Source organism: Pogona vitticeps, chromosome ZW-PAR, assembly GCF_051106095.1.
Source record: "Pogona vitticeps strain Pit_001003342236 chromosome ZW-PAR, PviZW2.1, whole genome shotgun sequence".
NCBI classification, from domain to species: Eukaryota; Metazoa; Chordata; class Lepidosauria; order Squamata; family Agamidae; genus Pogona; species Pogona vitticeps.
In genome coordinates, this window is record NC_135800.1 from 533,750 (window position 1) to 545,043 (window position 11,294).

At 47.0% G+C, this 11,294-nt stretch overlaps 1 protein-coding gene across 2 annotated transcripts in view; it reads left to right on the forward strand.

Moving 5' to 3' along the window:
- Positions 1–4,961, forward strand: part of COL5A1 (collagen type V alpha 1 chain) — a 103,040-nt gene extending 98,079 nt beyond the window's left edge. For both annotated transcript variants that reach the window (XM_072984553.2, XM_020812243.3), the window contains exons 65-66: positions 45–278; positions 1,052–4,961. In XM_072984553.2, the coding sequence (XP_072840654.1) occupies positions 45–278; positions 1,052–1,198 (381 nt within the window). In that variant the 3' untranslated portion in view covers positions 1,199–4,961. The remainder of the gene's footprint in view (positions 1–44; positions 279–1,051) is intronic.
- The last annotated feature ends 6,333 nt before the right edge of the window (positions 4,962–11,294 follow it).

Below are 11,294 nucleotides of genomic sequence, written 5' to 3' on the forward strand. Positions count from 1 at the left end.
CGGCCCCCGCTTCCTCCTAGTCCTCTCTCTCCTCTTCTCCTCAGCTGTCCTACGTCGATTCAGAGGGCAACCCCATTGGGGTGGTGCAGATGACCTTCCTGAGGCTGCTGAGCGCGGCCGCCCACCAGAACATCACCTACAACTGCTTCCAGTCCGTGGCGTGGCACGACGCCACGGCCGGCAACTACGACAAGGCCATCCGCTTCCTGGGCTCCAACGACGAAGAGATGTCCTACGACAACAATCCTTTCATCCGGGCGGCCCTTGATGGCTGTGCAGTGAGTGTCTGTCTGTCCGGAAGGTTTGCAGTCCTTGGAGGGAGGTGAAGGCAAGGGCGTTCGGGGCGTCCTCTCAGGGACCTGTCCTTGGCTTGTGCGGGGGGGGGGAAGGAAGGGCCACTCTGCCAGGAGCCCTCCAGGGTCCCCAGAGAGCCCACGGTGGTGCCCGGATCCCACCTCAACCCTCGCACTGCCTCTAAATCCATCCCTGTGGGGTTGAGGTTGTTGGTTGGTTGGCTGGCTAGTTGGCTAAAAAGAATATTAAATATTAAAATATTAAACAGAATAGTAAGCTTTAAAAAATATGCTAATTAAATTACAATTAAATAATTAAAAGCAAGTCAACATTTAAAAAGTAACTTTCAAAAGGCATTCAGGGATTCAATCCTGATGGTTCAAAGCTTGCCAGGAAAGGTGGGTGGTCGACAGAAGGATAAAAGGGAGAGGGGAGGGGGGCAGCCTGGCCACCCAAGGGAGAGCATCCGGTCACCTGGGAGCCCCCCCCCCCGAGAAGGCCCTGACTCTCTCAAGTCCTCGTTTTAAGCACGTCCGTCCTTTTCGTTCTCCTTAAACAAAGAACGGAGTGCTTTTTCCAGCACTACCCAGAGATATGGCTGAATGTCTGGGAACCTTCCACCCCATTGTTTATAAATATAAATATAAATCTGTCCAATCCAGTCGCCTAAGGGGGTTCGGGAGCTTGACCCACAACCCGTCGCCTTTTCCGCCGGCTCACCCCCCCTTTTTTTTTGCTTTTCCTTCCCCCTCCCCAGACCAAGAAGGGCTACCAGAAGACCGTCTTAGAAATCAACACCCCCAAAGTGGAACAGGTGCCCATCGTGGACATCATGTTTAACGACTTTGGAGAGGCCTCGCAGAAGTTTGGATTTGAGGTGGGACCGGCTTGCTTCATGGGCTAAAAGCCACTCCGAAGACTAGCCTCCAAATGAGCAACCTCGTAACCTCATGATGGCGCCTTCTGTTTTTTTGGCTACCTTTTTATTTTTTTTTATTTTTATTTTGGTCACCGTCACGTGCGTGTTGTGAAACTGGACATCTTGATGGGTCCTTGTTGTGTGTCTTTGTCTCGCCTGAGTCCCCGTCTGCCGTCAGATCCCAAGTCCGATGAAGCCCCCGCCACTGCCGCCACACCCCAGTCAACGATGGGACCAACGATGGGACCCGGTCAACGAGGGGGGACTCTTTCCCCCCCTGCAGGATCCAGAATCACATGACCTAAAGGCATGTCGCCCCCTCCAACCAGTTGGCCAATGCAAGGTCTTCCTCCCTGTGTCCCCTCGCTATTCTTCCTCTTAGAGAGCCTCCCCTCGCCCCCCAGCTTTCTCTGCCTGAAAGTACAGCTGCTCCTCTCCGTCGGAAACAAGCCGGCCATGAAACGTGACCTCGGCCAGCTCCTTCGACCGCCACGCTGACATCAGTGGAAGACGCTTCCCATCACGGGAAGGACACACAAGACCATCTGCCAGGAATAACAACAGCCGCTCAAGCTGGTGTCTTCACTGAGGTCTCAGCTGCAACCCACATGGAGCGTCAGGAGCTTAAAAGGGGGTGGGTGGGGAAAGGTGCTATTGTTTTTTTTTAACTGTTTATGTGCTTTTTTGCTTAGATCCTAAAAGTAACAACGGAAACCAATTAACATTTTTAATTTAAAAAAAATTTAGGCCAGGTTCTGGCTGTCTACCCCATATGATAAAGGTGCTTCTATTTTTGTATTTTGTAAGTAAATAGTTGTATATTATTATATTAAATATGAAATGGTTCCAGGTTCAAAGCCTGCGCGCGGCTCCCTCACGCCCCCTGTTGATCAGTTAATGAACAAACCTCCTGTGCCAGACAGTCAGGGGGTCCCTGCCCTCCTCCTGTGCCCGTTTACTCAGAGGTAAGCCCCATCTTAAGCCGAGTCAGCCTTAATTCCTAAATCAGTTCATGCTCTAAAATTATAAGCCTACATTTCAGAAGGAAAAGTCTTTCTATTTATGGCAAAGAGAATCTTTGGTGTGATGGAATTTTTTTTTTTTTTATAAAAAGAAGTGCTTAAATCTTTTAGGAATCAAAACAAAACAACAGGGAGTCTTCAAAGAAAAAAAGGGGGTGAAAACTCAAGAAATGTCAGAAGAGTTTTGACAGAACTGGTGTGCAAGGGGGTGAGAAATGGGTGCAAAACGCACCCACTTAAAAAAAAACCCAACACATTGGGTTGTTGATGGTGGTTTCCCCCCCAGTTTTGACAAGCAGCATAGAATTAAAATCCTTTCTCTGCCTTTGCTTGTTGTAAAGTATGAGGTTTATATTATTATTGTTGTTTTTGTTTAAAATATCCTTTGCAAAAAAAAAAAAATAGCCTTTTTCCGTTTCAGTTTCAAACCTCTGTTCCCACTGGAAGGGCTCGATAGGGCAAGGCTGTCCACCCCTATTACTCTTTTAAAAGAACAATTGAAAATATATATTAGAAACACAGGTGCTAATATTTTTAATCACGTTATCTTCCTCTTGGTTGGTGCTATAATGGGCCCGGGTCATTCTCGGACAGCCCGGGTGGATCCCTGCCATTCTCTTGCCTCCGAAGCTCTTAATATCAACCCCGGCCAAATCCCTTCTGGCCGACATCACCCCTCTTCAAAAGGGTTGTGTGCCCCCCCAACCCAAAAAAAATGGATGCGCACTGCGTGGAATCAGCTGCTTCTGTTGTTGCATCGTGGTACCCTTGACGACTCATGTCGAAAGTATTAAAACTCTGCTTAATGTGTGTCCGTGTGGCTGCCCCATGCCTTGGCTTTTATATGTGTGTTGTGGGGGGGGGTGGAGTGGGGGGTGTTTTCTTTCCTTGTGTAACAAATAGAATATTCATGCATTTTATATGACGGTAAATTCTGCCAGATTTTGTACTCCGTTGCTGAATATTTGTGGTGCTAATTTATGTATTTTTTTTCTCAGTGTACTGAATCAAGATGCAATACTCTCTCTCTCACACACACACTCACAGACAGAGAGAGAAAGTCCCAAACACACACCTGCCAAAAATGCCTTTATTGAACAAGGGAAGGAAGGTGCAATATTTGTGCGTCTCTTCCTCAAGAGTCGCTCGCAAAGGGTCTCAGAGCAAAACGTCTCTTCCAGCTGGGATTCCGGTTTTTTTATAACTGTTGGATTCCAGAGTCCTTCCAGGAACAAAGCACTTAAAACCTCAGATCCAAGGAAGCCGGTCTTTGTCAAGAAAAAGACATCGCACGTCGTCCTGGGAATCGGAGCTCCGTAGGGGTGTCTCTTCCCAGCGTTCGGCCATCAAAGCCAAGGTGCAGAGTCAAGGGCCCTCCGGTTATTTTATCGCACTTTTCTAAACGGGAGCTTCCGACCCCGCTGCGGATCCCAATTAGGGGTGGGATTCCTGGATGTGCCTTTGGGGTCTTTTTCCGGCTCTCCTGTGTGAACAAAAGTAGAATCGGCGAGTGGTTTTGAAACGGCAGATGCCCTGTCTTCTGGGGAAATGCTGGGGACTTTGAGTGTTGAGTAGACCCATGATTGTGGGCTGGCTTCCCTAAAGGACGGATCAAGTGGAGGTCCTTCATTGAGCTTAGCCTGAAACGTGGAACCGCACACTAGTAGGAGAAAGGGTGTGAGAGAGACAAACACACACGCACCCCAGGTGGAAAACACAGCACCACCGAGAAGGGGAAAGCCTCTCTCCTTGGGTCAACGCTTCCCAGTTTTGCTCCTGGCCTGGGCTCTTATCCTGCCTTTCTAGGTTGCACTTTCGGGTCACGGGTGTGAACTGCGGGGCCCACCAGGCCTGCATAAATAGTGTTTACACCTCAAAACACACGCCGGGGGGGGGGGAGTCTTCCCACGGAAGCGCTCTGGTGAGCCACCAAAAAGCTTGTAGCAGAAGAGTTGAAACCTGCAGTGTTAGGACGGGCGAAGGAAGCAACAGGAAACGGGTAGACCATCAATACATGGTGGTGCTTTCCATTTCAGGAGCCCTGAGAAATCCCAAAAAGGTTAAACGTCAGCATTTGCAAAAAAAAGGAAGAATAGAAATGAAACAAAAATTAAGTTAATTAAACATTCAAAAAGCCAGCTCTTAACGAATGGAAGGAGAGACCGTCACGTACGAATTTAGGTCATGTGATTCTGTTCCAAATCCTCTGTTGTCAAAAATGCTCGTTGGGTTTTCCAATTTTGTTTGGTGCTTCTGTTGGGGGGGGGGAAACTACCAAGTGTTGTAAAACTGTATTGACGTTTCTTTCAGTCCTTTTTTTCCCCCTCTCAGGCCACTTAGCTACGGTATATTGCAATAAAAAATATTTCTTATATTTGCAGACATATCTTTCTGTGTAATTTTATCCCTCCCCTCTCCCTTTAATATATATAAGGAAGACTTGAAAAAAAGTGGATGAGGAAGAAAGAAAAAAAAGGATGGAAATTGAATTTAAAATACATAGACTCTTCCCCCGTATTCAGTGTGTTTGTGTATATACACACACACACTTGCACACACACACACAATCAGGTAATCTATCCTAGTTTTTATAAATTTTTGTCCAACATGTCATGGTCCTCAAGACGTATTTTTTAAGGGGGAAAAAAAAAACTTTAAACCTGTGTAATAAAGGAGCAAATGTAATAGATATTTTTCAATAAATCAAGTTTAATGTTTCCACCGAACTCACCGTGATGTGAATGCTTCTTGAACTGGAATGAAGTGTGATTCCATCTATTCCCACCCCCACCCCACCCACCCCTTTATATTCTCTGGCGCGCCCAAGCATGAACGATTCATCAAAATTAGTGGAATAGATGAAGCCGGCCGTGCGCTCCTAAATGAAGATCGTTTTGCTAGTGAGGCTATTGAGAATGCCTTAATGCAACCGTCTCTTTCCTTCCTTAGAAAATGGCTTGTGTAGGGTCTCCGGTGTGTGTTGGTGGAACGGGCTTTCCCTCCCCATAGGTGGGAACCATGAGCCAGAAAACATGGCTGCGTCTTCTCAGGGTCACCGGCCAAGCAGAACAGACTCTCTTTGGATAAGTGCCAGGAGGTGGAGGCTGAAAAGAGGAGGAGAGAGAGAACAGGGTGGGGAGCCGTGGTGGCGTCATGCGTGCCAGAATGGGCGCATTCCGAAGACCTGTCTAGATGGGGGGCAGCCATGCCAAAGCTTCCCTCCTTATGGGTTGGAGTAGGGTTTAACATTGAGCGCCGCATTTCTCCGGACAAAGTCCCCATAGAAAAAGTCGCTCTGTGGATACTTCTGCGTTTTGGCTAAACTCCTCTGGCTGCACCACAGTCTCCCCAGAGTAGACGACCCCCCCCTTTGCTTCTCACCAGCTGGCACGGATGTTCTCAATAACTGACTCTGAGATGTTGGTAAGAGGAAGAGTAAAAAGATTTCATTTACTCACCAGCAGATCAAAACAGCATGTTGCAAGAAAACATTGCCGCTTTGCAGTAGCATACTCACGGCTGATAGCTTCCAGCAGACTCTCAGACTACATTCACGTAACTGCACACAAACTGCCAACAGACTAAAAGAGAGGAGAAAAGACACTTAAGCAGAGAGGCGGGTTTCTCCTTTAAATCAGAGGCAGAGGAAGGAGCAATTGGTTACTGCTGGATTGATTGACACCCCAGCCCAGAAAGGCCCCTCCCAGTCAAACCTCCTAAAGGCAACATGCAAGGCTGAAATAATACCAGCACATACTGGGTACTAGTCTGTCAGGTCCTTTGAGGGAAGAATTTGTGGGCTGTGTTGCTATTTTTAACTTGTGCTTTTTTGTGAACCTCTGGAGAGTGGATTTCATGAAAGGCGAAACCAGGAGCTTTACCTGCTTTGAAGTAGACTAGGAAAAGGAGCCTGTGTCCCTGGACGGTGCTGGATTTTATCCCTTCTTCTTCACGTTGGCCCAAAAAAGACACACCTCTCGGGACGTTGTGAGGCTGTAGATCTCCACCCTATGTCTTTAAGACACCCTGTTTTGCTTCAAGAATAACTTCTCCCTCAAGTTTTTTTTTCTGTTAACAGAAAGGAAGGAAAACACCTTGCCCTCCATCCACGACACCTGCATTGGGAGGTTTATGTGGTCCTGTGCTGTTGTATGTTTTTTGTATTTCTCTGAAAAGTCAAGAAGAAAAAAAAATGAAATTCTGCATTCTGACCTGAACAGAGGGGTAAAGCTCAGTGCTATCAGCTACTGCAGTGTGCAGACAAATCTCCCACCGCTCAAAACTACAGAGGTGGAAGGGACCCTGTCGGTCATCAAGCCCAGCCCCTATTAAGGACACTGAGTGGGGAATCAACCCCCCCCCCAACTTCTGGCTCCACAGCCAGATCCTTCCTTCCTTCCTTCCTTCCTTCCTTCCTTCCTTCCTTCCTTCCTTCCATTCATCATGAGCTTTCCGTTGAAGGCCTCCAGCGCTGGAGTGCTCACCACACTCCCAAATAAGTTCTGAATACGAACTATATTCCTATTACAAACATTGTCTTCAGGAATGCTTTCACATACAGGGCGGCTCCTTTTCTTTTTCTTTCTTCCTTTGATTTTTATTTTATTTTATTTTTGCAAAGATGATCATGTTTCTGCCCAGAGGTCGGCAGCCTACGTGTGAGGCTGCAGAAGGCAGATGCTGACCAACCAAAGGGTAATACATTGTGTCATCATAAATTGGAATTTATCTTCAGCTAGGTATATAATCCAATCTCTGTGCAGCCAGGCTGTTGATGGTAGACCAGAAAGTGCTCGTTTACTTAAGCCGTCTTTGCTGCTTTCCCGAGTGGTCGCCTGTTAAATTCTTTATTGGCCTTCCTCCAAGCTCTGAAAACACAACACAGAGGGCTGCAGGAAAGGGGGGCAACCACAACACAACATGCAGGGAGGGAGGGAACGTAGAGGATGTGTTATAATGAAAACCACCTAGCACTCAGCAAGAACAGGGAATTAAAAACCGGGCTGTAAAAAAAAAGAGGAAGATATAAAAGATACAGCCATGGGTTGGAAGGGAATTGGATCTATGTGTGAATCTTATTTTGGAATTATTGTAAGAAGGAGGAAGGGCAAAGAGATTGGGTTATTTTCGAAGATCTTTTCTCTATTCAGGAATACTCTGCATAGCGCGGTCCTATGTAGCGCTGTTTTGCTATAGCGTATGTGCTCCGGTGGTTATTTTGTGGTGCTTGGCAGTTCTCCAGAGGAACCCTTTTGTGTTGCTTTTCATTTGTCCAGGCTGGAAAGAATCCCACCGGTGATATTTCTGCATCTAAGATTCATAGGAATGGCATTTCGTTGGATGCAAGGCTGCAAATATTCGTGAGGTCGTTGGATGCAAGGCTGCAAATATTCGTGCACAATAATAATAATAAAAAAATAAACAAAGTTTGGCAACTAAGCCTCAAAACTATCAGCCAGAAAGATAACTGTTTAAGAAGTCATTCAGAGGAATGGAAAGAAGGCTTAGGATTTGGGTGGGGAATCAAATGCAACGGAAGATGCCCTTAAGCCAACTTAATGGAAAAGGCAAAAAAATATCCTCAGGCATCTTCGAGAAGACAGAAACATTTACAGATAGGAGATGACGGTTTGATAGGTCTAAAAACTGTGCAAACCACTCTAGCATACATATTGCCAGTGGAGTATCTAGTGTTGGCAGCAAGACAGTAGAAGACCTTCCCGCCGCTCGGAAAAGCTGTCCTCGGAGAGACGGAAATACCCTTCCCAAATTTGCCTTTAACTTCTGTGAGATTAGCTTTCTTTGGAAAAGGCTGCTTTCTCACGTTCTTCTCTCCTGCAAAGAAAAACGGGCACCTGGATTCAAAGCTGCCGAGGGAGGCCATGCTAAGGGATGACTTGATGAACTGCTCGATAGCTCGGAGGATTCAGGGATCCAGCTGCAGACCCAGAGGCTGGGAGTTCGATCCCCCACCTGGGCCTGCTTGATAAGGGCTGGCCTCCATGATCCAGAGGGTCCCTTCCAGCTCTGCCATTCTAAGAGGATGATGACTTTAAGTTGAAGCTGGTGCTTGTATTGCCCTCCAAAAACCATGAGCAATGAATGGAATGGTCACAATTCCGGAAGGGCCAATTGATACTTTCTGTTTTGGGGGGCAGTACGCCATTTCGTACCTTGATTTCATTTCTGTTTTCGTCGGCCAAGTGCAACCAGGATAACATTGTGTCTAAAGCTTGTGAGCCTTCACACTCTAAGCGTCAAGCATCTTTTTCCCACATCCACACGGGAGGATCAAGGCTTGATGTCACGGACTTAGGGTGGAGCCAAAGGCTCTGCGGAGACAAGGAAGGGTTTCCTGTCCCCCTTATTAGGGGTCTGCGTGCAGCCAGGCCTGGCCTTCGGGACCCTCCCCATCCCGGCTTGGGCTTCTCTCTTCTCCCCCCCCCCATGGCGGCTTTTCTTCAGCTGCGGATGCTGCTCGCGTAGGGCTGTTGATGATGGCAGTGTCAACAGAACCATCTTTCCCAGATGTATGAGCCAGGTAAAAATTGCAAAGCTCAGCCTTGCTCCTGAAACGACCCTGGGTGTTGGGAAGAGAAATTTTCATGCTGAAATACCCCTCCTGAAAGGCCGTTCCGCTCCAAACACCTTCTGTCATTGCCCGGCTTGATGGCTTTTAAGTGCCAGGATAATGGGCTTACCATTAAAGCCCTGCAGGGTTCCATTTATCACTTACATTATGGACCCATTCACCTCCACGCCTTCTGCCGAAAGCTGTTTTGCTGAAGCAATGCAATCAAAAAGCCGAAGTCTCATTAAAGCCCTCCACCAAGAGAGATGGGCCTTCACGGGGGGGGGAGCACCCCATTCCCCAAACAGAGGGCTTCTAAAACGCACAGACCCCTTCCTGTTGCCTTCCTGAACTGCGACAAGGCCTCAGAAGACCACAAGATCCAGAGGTTCATTTGTCCGGAAAAGGTCCTGCATTAGGCACACACACACACACACACACACACACACACACACACACACACACACCCCTGGCTCTGTGTGAAAAGGGACATCAACCTGTGTTGGGGCTGCACCCATTCTTTCTTAATTCAGCGGTATCTCATTCGTGCATCAGTCTGCGATTATTGATGCACGAGAGCGCAGCAACCATCTTGTGCTGGCGCAGCAAATCCGCCTTCTCGAGGGCCATTCTAAAAGCGGGAGGCATCCCAAGCAAAAATGTGTCACTTTCAAATCGGAACCCAATTTGGCACCGTCGTAGCAGAAAGTTTAGCCTTGCTCTGCGCCAAATTTGGGGATGTTTGGCCAAAAGGTCTTTGATTTATGATTTTTTTTTTTACAACTGGCTTACCCACATTCAGAAATAGGTCACCCTAAATGTCCCCAGATTTAAAATCATCCTCAATGTGGTTGTTCTGCCCCTCTCCTGAGAACTTCAGAGAACTTCACCATAGGTGGTGGGTGGCATCAGATTGATTTCAAGGAGGATTCTGGGGGAAAAGAAAGAGCCAGAGAGTTTTCCCTGGTGATGGAAGTTAAGAGTCACCTCTAGACTCAAGCAAGGCCGGATCCACAGCACGTTTCCCAGGGCTTGGAGAGCCCCATCAAGAATCTCTAATGCAGTCTCTACCGATTAACACAGTAGAGCATGGAGATCCGTTTGCTCATCGGCTAAGCCTTTTCTCAAAAGTCAATATTAATCCCCAGCAAAAGGGCAATTTAAAAAAAAATCCATCTGTGAAACTGCATTATTTACATTCGCTAATTTGCTCAGCACCTCTTGCAATTAAAACTCCTCACCTGCTGACTTGGTTCCAGCTGCACAAGAAAAGAAATGCATGTCATTTAGTCTTAACCTCTCCCCCTCTCTCTGTGTTTTCTTTTGGCTCATGAGTGAAGTTATAGATATAAGGAGACACGTATTCACCCGCGAAACCTTGCAGTTTGTGTGACTTTTTTTTTTCAGTGCTTCAATAAAGGTATCACCCTACTTTTGCAAGGAGGCACCTTGTTTTGCATGCAGGGGTTGTGGGGGTCATAAACCCGATTTCCTTTGCCCTCCCCAACTCCCCACGCCTCTTCTTCTCAGCTGCTCAGAGGGGGAAAAAAGGTGATAAATTAATGCCAACTTCCCCGGTAGCTATTGCTAACATGCAATACGGGGGCTGATGACTCCGTCTGGTTGAGACTTAAAGGTGACCCTGTGACGGCATACAGGGAATATAAGAGAAGAGGAAAGAAGCAGGGGCTCCACTCAAGAGCTCTCATTAGGAAGAAAAACCAAGCGCAGCCGGAGAGACGCACAGACTAACAATAAGGTCCCCAAAGCCGCAACTCAGCATTTTGGTGCCTTCAGAGTCTCCGGCGTTCTCCTTGGTGTCTGGGATTCTGGAATGAGATGGAGCTGGTTCAAACCTAGCGCTGAGCAAGCCGTGTCTTCCCCAGAGCAGGAAACATCCTATAATGGCCTCAAGCTAGAGGAAACCAGATTTCCGTTGAATAGCAGAGAAAAAAAACCTTCTCAACTGTTAGAGCAGTACGACAGTGGAATCCATGCCCTCGGGAGGTGGCGAGCGCTCCAGCGCTCGAGAAAATTGGACCATCATCTGTCAGGAGAGAATCCTTTGGCGCGGATTCCTGCCTTGAGCAGGAATGGCCACGCCGTGGGCTTGACAGGGTTCATGCAATGAAGCTGTGAGACACACACCAAGGAACAATGGAAATGACACGCAGCAATAATCTAGAAATTATGGAAATTGCATTATGGAGGCAAGTGGAGCATCCTTCAAAAAAGTGTATGCTTTTTTTAAAAAAATTCCAAAACCTTTTTTCTTTCATTTCTTTTCTTTTTCTTTTCTTTTCTTTTCTTTCTTTTTTTTCTTTTTCTTCTTTCTTTTCTTTTTTTTTTTTTTTGCACCTTTTCAACTGACATATTCCCACTTCACAAAAGAACACCCTGCCAGAACAAGGCTGTGAAAAGCCCTGTTTAAGAAGAAGCTCCTTGCTGTTTTTATCGCCTCTTCTAAAGTATACAAAACTGGCTGTTT